The sequence below is a fragment of the Typopeltis vanoorti genome, chromosome 1 (genome assembly GCF_054136105.1).
Source record: "Typopeltis vanoorti isolate ZY-2024b chromosome 1, IOZ_Tvanoo_1.0, whole genome shotgun sequence".
In the NCBI taxonomy this organism is placed as follows: domain Eukaryota; kingdom Metazoa; phylum Arthropoda; class Arachnida; order Uropygi; family Thelyphonidae; genus Typopeltis; species Typopeltis vanoorti.
Genome location: NC_143549.1, coordinates 157527516 through 157546660, shown reverse-complemented (window position 1 = coordinate 157546660; position 19145 = coordinate 157527516). Strand labels below are relative to the sequence as shown.

Below are 19145 nucleotides of genomic sequence, written 5' to 3'. Positions count from 1 at the left end.
CTGTTGGAAGGACCACTGTCTACGATGAAACAAGTGTTGTTCAGGGATAGTACTACATGTTCCAGAATTATGTCTTGACACACTTGGTTAGAGATTTTGACTCCTTTCTTGCAGAAATGAAACTTGGATACCTCCTGATGCATCACTAATAAAACCATAACTGACATGGGGTGATTACCTCTGAATCCTGGGTGCGATGACACATGCTGTGAGACCATCTGCAACATATACCCGATTGTTTTGGTAGCTAAACGACTCTCCAATAGTGAAAATCTTCTCATCTGTGAAGAGGATATCGTACTACCAGAGAAGTGTCTTTGATTTTATCACCCCCTGCTGTAAAAGTTATGGTGTTAGAAAGTGCAAAGTAGAGTTCTCATAGCTGTTGCATTCTAACACAGTATGGTTGACGTGTTCTTTGATAATCAGATATGTCTGATGTATCATTATAATGGTTAACAGTCCAATACACAAAACACCATACTGATCCAAAGTGTTTTTTAGCATGTTGAAAATAACAGATGGCTGTATTCCAATCTTAGGAACGGCTATTGCAGTTACATCTTAATCATCCTCTCTTGCACGTTAACCCATACAGCTATACAACTCTCTCTCTGCTGATAAACATGTGAATGTTCACCGCGCACAGCACCAGTAATGGAAATGGGTTTGTGCAATTCTGTGGGCAGTCTGGGGATTTGTAGAAACTGAAACAATATCTATGGCAAGACTGTGTATATACGAGGGTGGTCTGAAAAGTTCTCGGCCTCAACCATAGATGGCAACACTATTAGCAAGATTTTTTTTTTCTAAGTTGGTACACTTGTCATAAGCATCTATGTGAAATTGCAAGTCATTCTATCACGTAGTTTGTTTTATACAGCTGTCTGGAGCAAAAGTGTTGTCTGTATCCCTTGAAATGAATAAAATTGAGTATCGTGCGGTTATAAAATTCTTTGTGAAAGAAGGTTTAATACCAAAAGAAATTCATTCGAAGTTCATAAAAGTTTATGGGAACTCTTCTCCTTCGTTTCCAACAATTAAGAAATGGCCTGCCAAGTTTAAATGTGGCCGTACCAGCCTTGAAGATGATCCACGTGAAGGACGTCCAAAAAGTGTAACAACACCAGAAATCATTAATCAAGTGCACGATATGGTACTGGATGACTGGCAAGTCAAAGTGCGTGAAATTGCTGAGACTATAGGCATTTCAAAAGAAAGTATAGGATATATTTTGCATGAAGAATTACAACTGAAAAAGCTTTGCACCAGATGAGTGCTGCACAGATCAAAAACGCACTCTCATGAAAATCTCTGAACAGTGCTTGAAGCATTTTAACAAGAATAAAACTGATTTTTGCACTGATTTATTACTATGCATGAGACTTGGATTCACCATTACGCACCAGAATCCAAACAGCAGTCAAAACAGTGGACAGAAGCCGGTTGTTCAGTGTCAAAGTCGATTCCATCAGCAGGAAAGGTCATGGCATCAGTGTTTCAGGATGCTATAGGCATTTTGTTTATTAATTATCTTGAAAAGGTTAAAACAATAACCGGGGAATATTATTCCGATCTTTTAACCAGAGTAGAGGAAAAAATTTGTGAGAAAAGACCCAGTTTACAGGAGAAAAAAATCATCTTTCATCGGGACAATACACCTGCCCACAAAGATGTTTTGACAATGGGAAAATTAAGGGATCTGCACTATAAATTGTTGGAACATTAACCCTATTCCCCAGATTTGGCTTCCTCTGACTTCTATCTCTTCCCAAAACTAAAACTCTTCCTCTTTGGTTAGCATTTTTCTCTGAATCAAGAGACGATTGCATCTGTAGAGGGGTATTTTGCTGATCTTACTGAGAACTACTATAGGTATGGGATAATGGCGCTGGAGCATCGCTGGAATAAATGTATTAGTCTTAAGCAGTGATGAGCTATGGAAATTTTAACAAAAGGCTCGCATCATCGAACAAAAAAAACACACCACCGCCATCTACTGCTGACTGCCACCACTAGTATTTCCACAGACAATCACAAACATCCATGCCCACGGCAGGATGTTTGTGAATGTGAATGGATGTTTGCGGGGTGTTTATAAACAAAATAAATTTGTTTTGTTTACGATAGAAGTTTTTATGACAAACAATCTATAAATAATACATAAATATTATCTAAAACACAATAATATTGAAATACGTTATATTTCTCTTTTGTTTTTATGCTTCAAGTGATAATCAACGGTACCAATCAAGGGGCATTATTTTATAGTCCTTTTAATTTATGTGATTACCAAAAGTGAATTCTTATTTTTAAAATGGTAGTAATAATAACTATAATAGTTTATTTAATAAAATCACTTTCGAGACGATGAGACGATTTTACATGAAGAAAAAAAAAAAACTCACTGTCTGGTGCACATTTACCTAAGAAATAACTCTTTCCTTTACAGGTTATCATTTATAAACAATTACTTTAAGGAAATACTTATGACAACAGCTGCCACACCTTATTTCCTTCCTCCTTCACGTCTTGTGTTCTTCTAGGAGGATCTATAGCCAAACGATGATTTTCTAGAAAATATTTGACATAGGGATTCGGATTAAATTCATTCAAGGGTTTCCCATTTATACATATTGTCATTAAATCCAAAATATGTTCTAATGAGAGATCTCTTCGTCGTTACGGTATTATTCATCACATTAAAAGCTCGTTCGGCTTCAGCGCTGTAAACTGCAATTGTTGCCATAATCACATTGGCTTTTTTCATCGTACTGGGAATTTCGTTTTGTATCTTTCCAGTCAAAGTCATTTCCACTAAATCTCTAAAATCGTTAATTTTAATTTCATATTTCAAAATAAAATTTAAAGATCTTATTCTCTTTTTTTCTTCTAACCATGAACTTCTTTCATATTCCATGTTTCAAGATAACATACATTTAAAACGTTTTTCAGTTGTTCATCTTCCAAATCCTCATAATTTTCATTTTTAAGTTTAAAATTTCTTTTCTGCATTAATCTATCCTTTAAAGACATTATAAGTGGGTTTAGTAATGTTTCTAGCAGTAGTTTGTGAAATCTGATTTGCTTTCACTTGCTATTCCTTCAAATTCTTTTGATTTTAACATAGTATCAATTTTAGATTCACAAGAACCTACAGAATTTTTAAAATCATTAATTGCATTAATTGTTCACATGATTAAGGAGTTAGCTCTTATAATACTTATATTGCGACTTTGTAGAGCTTCTGACAGATATGATAATTCCTGTAGGATGTCAATCATTAATGCTAGATCTTTTAAAAATTCAAATTGAGAAGTCGGTTTAAAAAGCCCTTATATTTATCATTCAATGCAAAATGCTTACATAAAGCTGGATAATTTCTCCACACAGCAAGAGTCGTTCATAAACTGCAAGCTGCCCATCGTGCTCCAAACACACGGCCGATCTTTAAAATTTCGATACCAAGGTCGTTTGCAATCATATTTAATTCTCATTGATTTTTTGGTGATTGATGATAAAATATGGATAAAATATATGCATAAATATTTCAAAATGATTTATTTCTTTAATGTTGTTTATCGAATCGTCTAATGCTAATTGTAAACGATGAGCTATGCAATGCCAAATCACAATGTTGGGAAATTTTTGTAGAAGTTTGTTGCAACACCTGATTTGTTTCCTAACATTACACTAGCTCCATCAGAACAAAATGCAATGAGATGATTTTTTAAATAGTTATCAGAAAATCCATATGAATTTAAAGTAGCAATTATAGTAGCATGTATACATTCTGCGGTGGTATTTTCTAGTTCTACAAGATCTACAAAAATCATACATGGTTCAGTGAGCTCAACTTGTATGCGAATAACTAAAACACTTATTTTCTATAATAGCAGAAGAATTGACAACATTATCAATTCGTCAGCTAATATAGAAATTTTGCAATTTTTTTTTTTCTATTATTTTGGAGAATATGTCTAATTTTATTTGTTTAGAAATATGTTCAACTATTCTAATTCCTGAGAATCTAGAATGCAATGATAATCCTAGATCAATACCATTTTTAATTTGCAGTTCGATTAAATCTGGTAAATCAGAAATTGGTCGGTTTCTCTTCCCAAACTATAAACAGAATTAAACATTTTTGAAGTTATCAAAATTTCTTTTTCATTTAGTTTGTCAATTAAATTTGGTAATATAGATTTGCTGCATTCTTCATTTATTTTCATGATTTTATTATGAGCATATGATTCATTATGTTTGGATAACTTTTTATGCAAATATGCCGTTCTTGAGTCTGTAGTGTTTCCATTCGGTTCCATTTTCATTTCTACTCATTCCTTTGATAGGTGACAACTTTTTTCTCTTTCAACACCTAAGTTTTTATATTTTGAGCAAACACGACATCCTAATTTATCATTTTTAACTTCTAACCACTTATACTACTGCTAGAAATACGATGCTTTCTTCTCGTTCCAGCAATCAGGTAAATGATTTTCTTTTTCTCCTCCAACTTGTTGCATCTTCATTGAATCAATGCGTGTATTATCATCAACTTCATCTTCATTTTCCACAACAGTAGAATCAGCAGAATCACTTTTCGTTATTTTTTTTCCCAAAAAAATGTAATGAATTTCACTGTCTTTTCATGTTTCATGGGTAAAAATACTTTTACAATTATAAAAATAAAATTTGCTGAATGTACAGTTTTTAAATTTATTCTTATTTTTAAATTTTAAACACAAACAATTGTTATACATCAGTGTACTGATGAACACAGAACTAATGTCCAGTGGAACAACCCGCTGATGACAGTTTTACAAACTTTTGATTGTCTACTGGTTTTACCATACGATTGGCTATCAGAAGGGTAAAGATAGAGCATGCTATCTTTATTTATTTTCAAACTTTCGTTATAGAGGATGCATTTGTTACAGAGAAGTTGAAACAATAATTTCAAATAATAAATTTAGTTTAATCCTTTATCCAAGTGTGTGCAAACAAAGTTTGCACCTGAAAGTATCTTCAGGACTGGGGCAAAGTGGTACAACACCGGGCGACTCCTTGCAAAGGTGGAGCAAGCTACCAACATGCCTATCTCAGTATCTCCCATAATGCAAAACACATCTCCTTGCGGATATGTATAATGTTATGCATTAAGGGAAGGGCCACTACCCAGACTAGTTTCAACCTTTATTGAGGTCTCTTCAGTGGGAGCCAGGCCCAAGTGGAGATACCAAGACAGAAGCATTAGCATAGCCTTGGTATCTCCACTGGGTAGGTGGCCCTTCCCTTAATGCATAACATTATACATATCCGCAAGGCTATCTCAGTATCTCCCATAATGCAAAACACATCTCCTTGCGGATATGTATAATGTTATGCATTAAGGGAAGGGCCACTACCCAGACTAGTTTCAACCTTTATTGAGGTCTCTTCAGTGGGAGCCAGGCCCAAGTGGAGATACCAAGACAGAAGCATTAGCATAGCCTTGGTATCTCCACTGGGTAGGTGGCCCTTCCCTTAATGCATAACATTATACATATCCGCAAGGAGATGTGTTTTGCATTATGGGAGATACTGAGATAGGAATGTTGGTAGCTTGCTCCACCTTTGCAAGGGGTCGCCCGGTGTTGTACCACTTTGCCCCAGTCCTGAAGATACTTTCAGGAGCAAACTTTGTTTGCACACACTTGGATAAAAGATTAAACTAAATTTATTATAGTCTGACCAAGTGAAAAATAAACTTTCAATTCCAAATAATCTATGCACTGACAAATAGAATAATTTTTGTTCGGTTACCGTACAAGTTTGCGACTTAATATATATCAAAAAATTATGTTTTTTTTAAATAAAAAGTAAACAAGGGGCTCGGAAATTTGAGAAAAATTTAACAAAGGGCTGAAGTGAGCCCCTTATAGCTCACCACTGGTCTTAAGGGAGATTATGTTGAAAAATAAAAATAATTTTGAAATTATAAATTTGTTTTTTCATTGTTAGGCTGAGAACTTTTCAGACCACCCTCATATATTCAGCTATGAAATATGGATTGATCTGTTTATTCTGCAATGCCAAAATGAAGACTTTTAGACTCATCTCTGATAATTACTCTTATGCACCAACCTCACTTCATTTATGAGAAATACAACCAGGAGTGCATTGATCTGTTCTCTAATGAGATCCACCTATTCAACACAGCTCTGGCCAATGAAACTTTAATCAAAAAATTCTTAATAAAAAGAAAACATACAGGCACCTGGGCAGGGCAGCACTTGTGCATTTTAAACAGTGCAAGCTGGGGCTACAGGTTGTATTCTTCCTAGAAGCTCTCTGGGTTTTTGTTGTTGAATCTTTCCACGTTCTATATACAGAGAGAGAGAGAGAGAGTGTGTGTGTGTGTGTGTGTGTGTGTGTGTGTGTGTGTGTGTGTGTGTGTGTGTGTGTGTATTTGGTTATGAATTAAGGATGGCAATTTTTATTTTTGTATTTTCATATAGTTATTTGGTTAGGTGAAGTATTATTCTACATATTTTTCACTCCTTCATTCTAGAATTTGGCCAAAGCATGCTAAATTAAATTTTAAATGCTCTGAATTAAATTTTATAAACAAATGTTTTAAACAAAAGAATTTTCCTAAGGTAGCCCATAAGATTACATAGCTTTTGAAGAATACATTAACAAGTAGAGATAAGAAAGTTGTTATTTTTCTTTATAAGAACTTGGTACTTGTACATCAGGATTACTGTGCTCAAGTCTGGTCTACTGAGATGAAGAAGTGGGAGAGAAGATTCAGGGGCGAGTGACCAGGATGGTGAGTGGTCTGTGGAATGTTCCCTATGACGATAGATCAAGGGTGTGTGGATTGCAGAAGTTGGTTGATAGGCAAAAATAAAGAGGGGAGGGATATGATAGAAACATTTAAGTTACTCAACCCGGCGTTAGTAAGGTGGGGTGTCACAGACCCCAAAGATATAGAAAAAAATAACTGTGACACATGCCACCTTACTAATGCCGGGTTAAAGGGCTTTATAGGAATGATGTACAGGAAATGTTTCAGCACTGGGCTAGAGGGTGCATAACATCAGATTAACCATGGAAATTGAGTAAAAGTGTGGTTAGTAGGGGCGTGAGGACTAGATTTTTCACTTGGAGAGTTGTGAATGAATAGAATGAGTTGCCAGCGTCAGCTGTTAGTGTTTTGTCTGTTAATGGATTCAAGGAGGGATATGACAGATTGTGTGAATAGTTTGGGTCTCCCACAATGAATCTTCGGACTCCATGGAAGTGCCCGTACAATAATAATAATAATAATAATAATAATTGAATTTTGCATAAGTAGGATTTAGTCCCTCCCTTCCTCATCCATTTATCGAATCCTGTTGCTTTCATTTTAGGGAAAATTTGGAGAAAAGAGCAAAGCTAATAATAATGGCAAATACCTGTTGGATTTCTGCCCAGGACATGGACTGGTTATTACTAACACTATGTTCCAACATAAAAATGTGCGCAAATTCACATGGAGAGAAGATGCAAGGAATAAGAAAAGTCTCATTGACTATGTTATTGTTGATAGTGATGTTTTCTCCCTGGTGCAGGAAACCAGAGTGTACAGAGAATTTCTATTTCAAAGTGATCACCTTTTAGTCTTGAGAGGAAAAAATTGAATTACATATTGAGAAGAACATGTAAGAAAGTTTTAAAGAGAATAAAAGTTGAGCAGCTCTCAGATGTGAACTGTAGACTAAAATACACAAACATGATTGAAAAAAAAAAAAAAAATGAAAGAGTTTGAGAACAGGAACCAATGAGAACATATCTTTGGAGATGCAGTGGCAAATCCTGAAGAAAACATTGACTGATTCAGCCAGAGAGGCCTGTGGTGTTGTCTGCAAAGATAGAAAAATCAGAATTCCATGGTGGACACAGGAAGTTAAAGAGGCAGTGAAGGAATGAAAAGAAGAAAGCATATCAAAAGTTCTTAGCAAATAAGTTCGCTTGTGTTCTTAGAGAATACAGAGACAAATGTAAGAAAGTTAAACACTGTGTAAAACTAGCTAAACAAAAGTCATTGGAAGACTTTGGTAAGAACATAGAAAATAAATATCAAGAAGTGGCAAGATATTCTGAAGGCTGTTAAAAAAGATCAAAAATGAAGGAAAGAGTGCTGTAAAAGGAATTAGAGATGATAAAGGTGACATGAAAAACTGCTGAAAAAGAACAATCAGTGAGAACACAATAGTAAAAAAACACTCAACAGGCATGCAATCAGGAATACATAAGCATACTTGAAGTAGAAAAAATCCATAAAAAGCCTGAAATATGGAAAGGCAACAGGAGTAGATGATATTCGACCAAAAATGCTCAAGTATGGAGGTATAAAAGCCTTACAGTGGCTGCACTGCATTCAGAAAGACTGGATAGAAGGACAAATTCCAGATGATTAGAGTAGAGATCTCATAGTACCCATATATAAAAAGGGAAATAAAACTGAATGTGAGAATTAGAGGAATTTCCCTACTTGAGAAATGTTGAGGACTGAGAAAGGGAAACTCGGTGAAGAACAAGCTAGATTCAGGCCTAGAGGCTGTTAGGATCAGATTTTCACTTTATGACAAATAGTTGAGAAATCATGGGAATATAACAAAGATCTGCATTTAAGTTTTGTAGATCTGGACAAGGCATATGACAAGGTGCCAAGAGAGAAGCTATTCGAAATGCTACAGTTATATGGTTTCAATGGAACGTCATATCAAGCAATACGTAGTTTTTATTTGAATTGTAAGTCAGGAAGATGGTGTTATGTTAAATCTTGTGTCAGACAAGGATGTACATTATCCTCTGTTATTTATTATCTATATGGATCACATTATGAAGGAAAGTGGTATTAAACCTGATATCAAAATTGGAGATGTTAATCTCAGCTCTTTACTTTATGTGAATGATGTTATACTTCTAAATAAATCCAGCACAAGTCTACAAGATTCCCTGACTAAATTGAATAACTGTTAGATTTGGTATGAAGGTCAGCAATAACAAGTCAAAGACAATGAAAATAGGTAGAAGTATTGAAAATATCAACTGCATTGTGAATGGAGAGCCTATAGAACAAACATTTCAGCCTTAGGCACGATGTTTAGTCTCATCTCATCTTCTTTTTACCCTCTTTTACCTTTTGGTGTCGAGGGTTTATTAATTATCGGACCTCAAGCCGTTCACAGGATAAGGTGGTTGGCTCTACGCCCAGATTTTTCTTATGTCCTGTAGTGTTGAGTTCTCAAGGCCGGTTTGCCTGCTTTGCAGGATGAAAAACGCCCGGATAAACTGGGGGAAAAACCCTGCTGTCCATGCTCAAGACTGGCTAACTTGGCTATGGCTGAGGAAGATCCTTAAGCTCCTCGCGTCGCTGATGGGAATCGAACCTAGGACACTCCTTTCCCAGGCATATGGTTGCGAAGCACATAGCCACTAGGCTAACCGCGCGGACACAATGCTTAGTGAAAATGGTAAATTAAATATGGAAATAGACAACAGAATCAATAAAGCCAATATGGTAGGAAGTCAACTGAATAAATTTATATGGAATAAGAGAGAAATTAGTCAAAACACTAAATTAGCTGTATAGAAGACAGTGTTCAAACCAATTTTAACTTATGGATCTGAGAGCTTGGTTAGAAATAAAACACTTGACAAAGCCTAGACCACAGATCTGAGTCCTGAGAAAGATCTGAAGCATAAACAGATGGCATAAGTGGCAATATCATATTAAAAATGAGGATATTAGAAAAGAACTTGACATTTTTAGCATCCAGGAATTTGTTAGCAGAGCTAATCTCAGGTGGTATGGTCACTTAAATAGAATGGGAAAGGAAAGATCAAATAAACTTAGAATAATGAGTACATGCTTTCAACATCAGAAGATTATACATGGAGACCTAGATTATTCCAACAACCAAGGGATGTAATCAAATATATCGTGTCCTGATTTCGAAAAGATGGACAAGTTCAGTTAATAATGTATGAGTATATAAAGGAGCAAATTGTGAATCTGATCTTATGTTAGTTAAAATTAAATTTATATACAGACTATCAAATGTGGATCAACAGAAAACTGAAGAGATAAAGAAATGGAACACTGAAGCATTCCAAAATGGAGATAATTGATAAATATCAGAAGAAAATAAAAGATAATATTAAAACAATAGAAAAATGAAAGAATACAGAAGAAAATTGGGACTTAATCCAACAAGCAGCTGAAGAAGCAATAGGATGGTACAGGAAACAGAATGGTTTGATGAAGAATGTAAGGAAATAATTGAATTGAAAAACAAAGCAAGGAAAAAGTATTTACAATATAAAAGTATGAAATATAGAGAAACATATGGTAGGAACATAAGGAACACAAGAAAAAGTAGAGAAGAATATGAAGAGAAAAGAAAGCAGGGAAATAAAATTTGTAAAAAAAAAAAAAGAAAGAAAGAAATGATGGAGAAGAAAGCGGAACTAATAGTGCAGAATAATGAGAAAAGAGAAACTAGAAAATTTCATAAAGAATTAAAACAGTTTATACATAATTTTGATACACAAATGATAGGATGTAAGGATAAACAAGAAAAAGTATTAACTGGGAAAGAATTAGTTAAAGAAAGATGGAAGGAATATTTAAAAGAATTATTTCTGATGACAGCGGAAAAAAATAAGGACAATGAAGATCAAAATAGAAATATAGAAGAAAGAATTCAAACCAACTTATAAAGAAATAGTCGAAATAATAAAACAAATCAAACGTTTTTAAGCAACAGGAGTAGATGGGATAACAGGAGAACTTATAAAGAATGCAGGTGAAATCTTATGGAAAGAAAAAATTACAAATAATTGGAATAATCCACCCAATATAGCCAGCCTGGCTGGTCAAGTGGTTAGCGTATCTGCCTTTAGCCAAAAGGCTGCAGGTTCGAATCCTGCAGAGGGCATGGATGTTTGTGACTATCTGTGAAAATACTAGTGGTGGTAGTGGTAGATGGCATTGGTATAGATGATGATGGTAGTTGCAGTTTGTTGTAGATGGTGGATTGTGAGTGGTGCCCTCCCTCGATGAGTCTTCAGACTCCCTGGAGTCCAAAGACTCATCGAGGGAGGGCACCACTCACAATCCACCATCCACCTCATGTTAGGTAATAATAATAATAATAAATAAAAAAGGAGATAAGATGATGATATATAAAAGATTAGAACCATATATAGAAACAATAACAGGAGAGTACCTGTGGTTTCAGAAATAAAAGATCCACAACTGATAATATATTTATGCTACAAAATATATATGAAAAATGCTTATATGATATAGAACTTCCCAATTTTATATTGATTTCCAACAAGCATTTGATAAATTAAATAGACAAGAAATAATACATAGCTTGAAAACACTGTGAATACCAAGAAAACTAATTAGATTAATTAAACTTACATTAGAAGGATCCAAAGCAGTAGTTAAAATACAAGAGGAATTAACGGATCCCTTTGAAATAAACTGTGGAGTAAGACAGGGAGATGTACTTTCAGCAAGTTTATTTAATTTGGTACTTGAAACAATAATAAGACAGTTAAATATGAGAAGATTTATTAATAATAAATTAATATAAATATGTGCATATGCAGACGATATAGCAATAACAAGTCGCAGGAGAAAAGATTTAGAAGAGAAATTTGAAGAACTTGATAGAAATGCTAAAGAAGTTGGATTGCAAATTAACAAACAGGCGACTAAATATATGCAATGTGGCAAGACCATAAATAAAAACATTACAAGATATAGGTGAATACAGTTTTGAAGTTGTAGATAGTTTTAATTTAGGTTCATTAATAACAACAAACAATAATATATCCAAAGAAATTAATAGTAGAATCATGCCTGGAAATAAGTGTTATTTAATTTATAAAAAGTTAATGAGTAATAAGATTCTTAATCCTAAATTAAAACTTTATAAAACAATTATAAGACCTGTAACAACGTATGGATGTGAAACATGGTCATTAATGCAAAAAAGATATAGATAGAAGAAAATGGAATATGGAGAATTAGAACAAATAATGAACTTGAACAACTAATTAATGCTGAAGATATAGTAAGATATATAAAGACACAAAGAATAGCGTGGTTGGGGCATACAGAAAGAATGGAAAAAGAGTTTAAAAAAATATTTGAATGGAAACCATTAGGACAAAGGAAGAAAGGTAGACCAAGAAAATGATGGATTGATGATGTACAAAAAGATCTCACAACTTTAAAAGTTCAGAATTGGAAGAATGTTGCACAGAAAAGAAAAGAATGGCTAAAAATTGTTTTTGCAGGCTAAAACTCAGAGTTGTAAAGCTAGAAGAATATATATGTAGCTCATCTCCAACTCTATTCAATATACGATAAATTCTATCCTATATTCAATATAGGCTATTCAATAAGTAATAAGACTATATTTATACAGAAAACAGATTACCTTTAATCGTCATCATTTACATAGTCTTTTTCGAAGTAACTACCGTGAGACGCGATGCATTTGTCCCAACGTTGCATCCACTTCTTAAACACACGTGAAAGTCCGTTTTTTGAGAGTTCTTTCAAAACCGCCTCAGCAGCTTTTGTCCCAATGTTGCGTCCACTTCTTAAACACATGTGAGAGTCCGTTTTTGAGAGTTCTTTCAAAACCGCCTCCGCAGCTTTTACACATGCTTTGTTGCTTTCAAAATGGTGGCCTCTTAGCGGTTTCTTGAGCTGAGGAAACAGCCAGAAATCACACGGTGCGAGATCAGGACTGTATGGAGGGTGTGGTAGGATATCTATGTTGTTCTTCTGCAAAACATGCACTACACAACTAGCAATATATGGCCTTGCATTATCGTGGTGCAATAAGAAGCCATTCTTCAGCAATGGACGTTTCCTTTTGACGTGCTGTACCATTGTCCATAAAACATCTGCATAGTATGAGCCGTTTACAGTACGGGTTCTACAGCGTGTTGGTAAACAATGCCTTCGTAGACAAAAAACATTATGGTCATAACTTTACCAGACGATTTTACAGTTTTTGCTTTCTTGGAGGTAGGCGAAGACAGATGCTTCCATTCACTGCTTTGTTGTTTCATTATAGGGTCATAGTGATACAACCAAGCTTCATCTGCTGTAATGATACGTTTTAAGAAGTAGTCGCCTTCTTGTTCCAGTCTTTCTTTCCATTCTGTGCACACATCCACTCGATGCTGCATTTGCTCCGGTGTCAAAAGTTTGGGAATCCATCGAGCGCAAACACGTTTCAGTCCCAAATGTTCAGCCATGATTGAGTGAACACTTCCTACAGAAATATTCAGGACAACATGCAGCTGGCGTACTGTAATTCTGCGCTCCTCCTTGATGATAATCGCTGCTGTGTTGATCGTTGTCTCTGTGATGGACATTGAAGGTCTTCCCTCACGTTCAAGATCTTCCACATTTTGCCTTCCTTCCTTAAAAGTTTTATGCCAGCAAAAAACACTTGCCCTTGACATTGCTTCATCGTGGAAAGCTTCGCATATCATGTTAAAAGTGTCCGATGCCGATTATTGCAAACGCACACAAAATTTAATCGCATAACGCTGTTCCAAGGACGCTTCCATTTCGATGACTGGTCGCGGTTAGTAGGTGCGCCGAAACAAGCTTGCGTTTAGTCACGTGACACTCTGGCACATCAGCCCGTATACGCCATCTATCAACCTCTTTTGTTAATACAGACAGCAACATTTCTTTATTCCACAGAAATTAATATTGTGATGAGTGGTTTTGCAACAGTAAAATTAGTCTTATTACTTATTGAACAGCCCTCGTATATATATATATATATATATATATATATATATATATATATATATATATATATATATATATACTAGATATAGATATATATATAAAAAAAAATATATATATTTTTTTTTTTTGAATAGAGTTGGAGATAAGCTACATCACTGTATAACTATAACTATATTTTTGTATCTTGATATAAATTTTGTATAGCTTGTACCAAATGTAATGGATATCCCTGATTTTTTCATTATATTCTGCAATTTTTCTTTGAATATTTTATGAAAAGCTTTCTCATAATCTATAAAGGCCCGACGAGTCTCTAAATTAAATTCTCATCTTTTTTCAATAATTTGTTTTAAAACAAATACGATGTATAGACGATCTACCATGTCTGAAACCATTTTGTTTTTCTAAGAGTAGACTGTTTGCAATATTTCTAAGTCATTTATTTAGGTTTTACTGTAAATTTTGTAACCTGTATTTAATAGACTGATTCCTCTGTGATTTCCACAATCATCTCTGTTGCCTTTCTTAAATATAGATATAACCTTAGCTTTTGATCAATCTGATGGAACCTTACATTTCCTCCAACAGTTATTCATTAATTTTAAGAATCTTTGATTTTACGATTCTGCACCATATTTTCAAAGCTCTGCATTTATATCATTTAATCCAGCTGATTTTTTATATTTTGATACCTTCTTTGCTTCTTTTAGTTCTTCTAATCTAATTGGTTTTATATCAGCACTGTTTTTTTTTTTTTTTTTCATTATTGTTTTCTGTTATTAAATTTGGGTCATACCATAAGTTCTTATGTTCTATCCATTGTTTCACTTGTATTATGGTGATTTCTGCTGTATCTCTTTCTTCACTGTTTAATTTCCTTAATATTTTGTAGGCTATGTTTTGTCTTCCATGTATGCTTTCTTCTATTTTATTAATAAATCTGCTAACTTTTTATGTAATAAAATCATCTAATTACAAAAATAAATAAATAAATAAAATTCAAGCAGATTTTTATTTACCTGTGTATCCATAACAGCTTTTGCTAGAGCAGTTTGAACAATATTTGTGCGATCTAGGCAATCAATACAATTCACCCTGAATACACTTTTCTGGTCACATATCATACCTTCACTGTCAAGCCTGAAACAGATTTTAAAAACCCTTACATAATATTATAAGAAATATATAAAAAGAGAACTTTTAAAAATATATATTATTTATTATTATAGCATATCCACTGAGTCAAAAGGCATTACACATGAAGAAAGCATATATAATTTACTTTGCCACAAGTTGAATCCATTCAGTCTTCATGCTCATGACACTCTGATAACATATTCCATGCAAAAAACTTAATCTTCACATTCTTGATTACCACACCTTTATAGTTTCCACAGGTATCCTTTCTTCCTGAAACCTTAGAAAAAGCACTCCACTATATAAGTAAGACTTGCTCAATGGCTAATGATCATGTCACACCTATTTCCTCCATTTACCAGAGTTTGCAGACATTCTCCTGATTTATATTCCACATCACTGAAATTATATTCATTTCAAAATTATTAAGATTTTCAATATCGCCATGAAAACCATCATCATCCAATTTGTGATATGTAACAGGATACTACAGCAGTTCACTTAATAAGTTCAACTCTCCTAACACCTGACATGATTATTTACATTCTACCAACAATTTTTGTACAATTTATTCTGGTATTTATCAGAACTCCAATAAGATCACATTTAACATTTCAGTTTTCTAAGGCACTATTATCTATCAGTCCAAGGATCATGATCAATCTTTGGATATATTTTCCTGCCATCATGACATCAAACAACTGTTCAGCTAACTTTTCCTCTCCTATTCTGCATAAGTGAACGTACCACCTCAGATCAGTTCTGCAAATGCACACCGGAATGCTAACAATGTCAAGTTCTCTCCTAATATCATCAGCTTTTTATATGATTATGCCACTGATGGCACATGTTCATTCTTCTAATTTTCTGACAACTCTCATATTTGTGGTCTCTGGTCTTTGATCCATTGTCCAAGTTTTTAACCCAACTTTCAGATCCATAAGTTAAAACAGGTTTAAACATCTTACACACTGCTAATTTAGTATTCTAGCTAATTCTCTCATATTCAATGCAACTGGCCCACTAACATATCAGCATATTTTCTTTATTATATTGTCCATTTCATGAAAAATTGTGCCTAAATAGTTGCAACATTTTATTTATTCTTTAGGTTTCCATTTTATAGTAAAATCAATGTTTTTGAGATTTCTACCACTTTTCAGAGTTTGTGATTTTTTTTTTTTTTTATTGCTGATTTTCATGACAAATTTGTTACAGCAATTACTTAACTTAGTTTAAATCCTGAAGACTGACACTAGATTTATTTAGGCATATAAACGTCATCAGCATAAAATAAGAAGCTGCGTTGAATATCTCCCAATTCTGAAAGTTTAATGAAACGTTTATGATGTGATCCACATAAATGGGGAATAACAGTAGGCATCCTCGTAACATATACATGATCAATATATGACAGCAACCCATACTTCCATACCTAATTTAATATAACTGCTAACTTACAACTTAAATATACCCTACATACTGCTTCATATGACATCCTATTTACACTACATAATTGTACTGTTTGAACAGCTTTTCTGTTATATGCCTTTTCCAAAAGCCTACAAAACAAATATCCAGATCCTTGTTATACTCCCATGTTCTGTCAAATATTTGTAAAGTGCTGTTTCCCCCCCCCCCCCTTGGTTCTAGTGTAAATTACATTAGATATGAAATTATATTTTGGTTTTAAGCTTTTACTCAAGCAGAAGCAAAGTTTACACACAAAGTGTCTTGATGACTACTTGTGTGTATAGGATGTTGTGCTTGTCAATTGCCTCAGTAATCCATAATGTACAGTGCATTTGCTTACAGACTTATATATTGCTGTGTATTATGGGAATGGTCAATCCATAGTTGCTAACCTTTATTGAGGCCTCAGTAGTGGCTGCTATACCCAAAATACCACAGTTAAATTAATGCAGACATCAATTTTCCAAACACAAGTAGTGAAAAGTGTTCCTTATGGGTGAGTATATTGTTATGAATTATGTGAAAGGGTCACCTATCCATAATAGTTTGAACCTTAATTGAGGTAAAAAACTAAAGGTGTGCTTGCTCATAACAGGCTTAGAGTAGTAATGAGTGCAAGAGGGCATGATAGTATTAGGAGAAAGAAAGGACAGGTATACAAAAGGCCTCGACTCATTTATATCATGATGTAGCCAAAGGATATTTTTTTCTCTTTTTCACCAGTCCTATGCAACTGAACAACCAAAATTCAAAGGCGAATGGTACCCAAGTGGTTAGCTTTTTCTAAGTTAACTGTCTTGAGTTGGCCCTGCCAAAGACTGATCATAGCAGTCGTCTCTCTATTTGACCTAAGACCACAGTGAGATTAAAAAGACAGAACAGTGTCAGAAACCAATCTTGGATAATGTTAGTAATCTTCCATCATGCTAAATATATAGCATCATTAGAAGGTTTCTAAGTAAATAAAAACAAAATCAAGACTGAACAATAGAATTTCCATAATACAATGTTGTAAAGCATTTGAATATCACACTAGTTTTTTTAAAATTATGTTTTTTTTTTTCCCCTCCAATGCTAACTAGTCAGGGTACTGAGGAAAAAAAAAAAAGAAGTTTTGTTGTGAATAATGGAAAGCCTAATGCAGTGGTCTCAAACTCAAATTGCATGCAGGCCGAATGCACGATGTGAAAGCAGCTGACAGGCTGGAATTTTTTTTTTAACAAAATGGGAGTGAATATATATATTGAATCATACTTACCCCTAATGTATGGATACCACCCCTTTATAACCTTTATAATTATGAAACTCTTTTATAACCTTTATAACTTGAGAATAAATAATGACAACCTATACTCTTTCTTTTATTTATTAAATTTTTCTTCGACACATACAGAAAAAATACATATGCTTGTATGTAAATAATTATAAACTTCTTTATTTCTTACTGCAACTTGACATTTGATGGCGTTTCGATTCTGATAAAGTTTGTAGCCTTGGAGAAAAATTACTAGAAACTATCTTCATCACGGATTGTAGATGCTCATCAGTCAATCGGGTTCTTTTCTTAGACTTATTAATTTTCAACTGCGAAAAAAACTGTTCACATATAAATGTTCTCCCAAACAAAGCGATTATTCTTATTGCAAAAATTCGTAACTGTGGGTATTTATCTTTTGACAAATACGAATAAAAGTTAATCAAATCTGTATTATCTTCAAATCTTTGAATAAGATTTATATCACACTGTAAATTAATTAGCTCCATTTGTAGGTTTTCTGGTGCGTTATTCACATTCGTTTTTAATGGTAATGAAAATAATTGGGTTCGAGGTTATATGAGTATTTTGTGTGTCTTTATAACATATTTTATTGGGGTTGTCGCCGCTAGAGGGATTCGTAGTGTGTAGTGTTCGTGAAAGCTCCGGATAAGATAAGTACTATTTTCAGTTATCGTTTGATAAATATATTTAATATTGCGTAGTTTTGTTTGCCTTGCGTCTCTTAGTGCATCTTTTTGCGAGTTTTTGGTGTGTTATAATTTATAATTTGATAAAATACGTTGCAAGTAAGTATGGCTCCAGTACGAAGGAAAATGGCGGCCAGTAATGATAGTTCGCCATCTTTATCAAAGAACGGTAGTATAAAAGAGATGATTCAGTGTACTAGCTGCAAAATGTACGCTTTGCAGAGTGCGGTCAGAGTGTGGTTAGATGATAATAAAGGAGTGAACGTGTGTAGAAAATGTAGGGAGAACGAGAAATTGAAGAGTATTTCGGATCGCGAGTGTCATATTTTTGTCAAACTTCAGAATGAAGAAAACAGGGATATGACAAGAAACGGTGAGGTTGTACCAGAGAATTGTGAGAGTGTGAATGATAGTATTAATGGTTTTACTGAGAATAAAAAAGATGAGACAGATGCAATGAGTGAGATCGCGTTGTTGAATGGTGCGATACAAAGGGCAAAACAGCAGCTATAGCGTATATGAGCAAAAGTCAACTGAATGAACCAGCCAATAATAAAAAGTATGACAGGAAAAACAGACGTATGAGTGTGAACACGAACAAAATGAAGGATAGAGTGCTGTATGGAGACTCGTTAGTACAAGGTGTGAGAGTAGAGGATTTGACAAAATCGTACCAACCTGGTGCGACCATAAAGGATGTAACTGAGTCTATTAGAGAGCAAAAGGAAAGGATGAA

At 34.1% G+C, this 19145-nt stretch overlaps 1 protein-coding gene across 2 annotated transcripts in view; it reads right to left on the bottom strand.

Annotated features, from left to right (window-relative positions):
• Positions 1–19145, bottom strand: part of sp3 (phosphatidylinositide phosphatase spermathreecae) — a 400619-nt gene that overhangs the window by 199491 nt on the left and 181983 nt on the right. For both annotated transcript variants that reach the window (XM_090394946.1, XM_090394954.1), the window contains exon 10: positions 14854–14974. In XM_090394946.1, coding sequence (XP_090251072.1) covers positions 14854–14974 — 121 coding nt within the window. The remainder of the gene's footprint in view (positions 1–14853; positions 14975–19145) is intronic.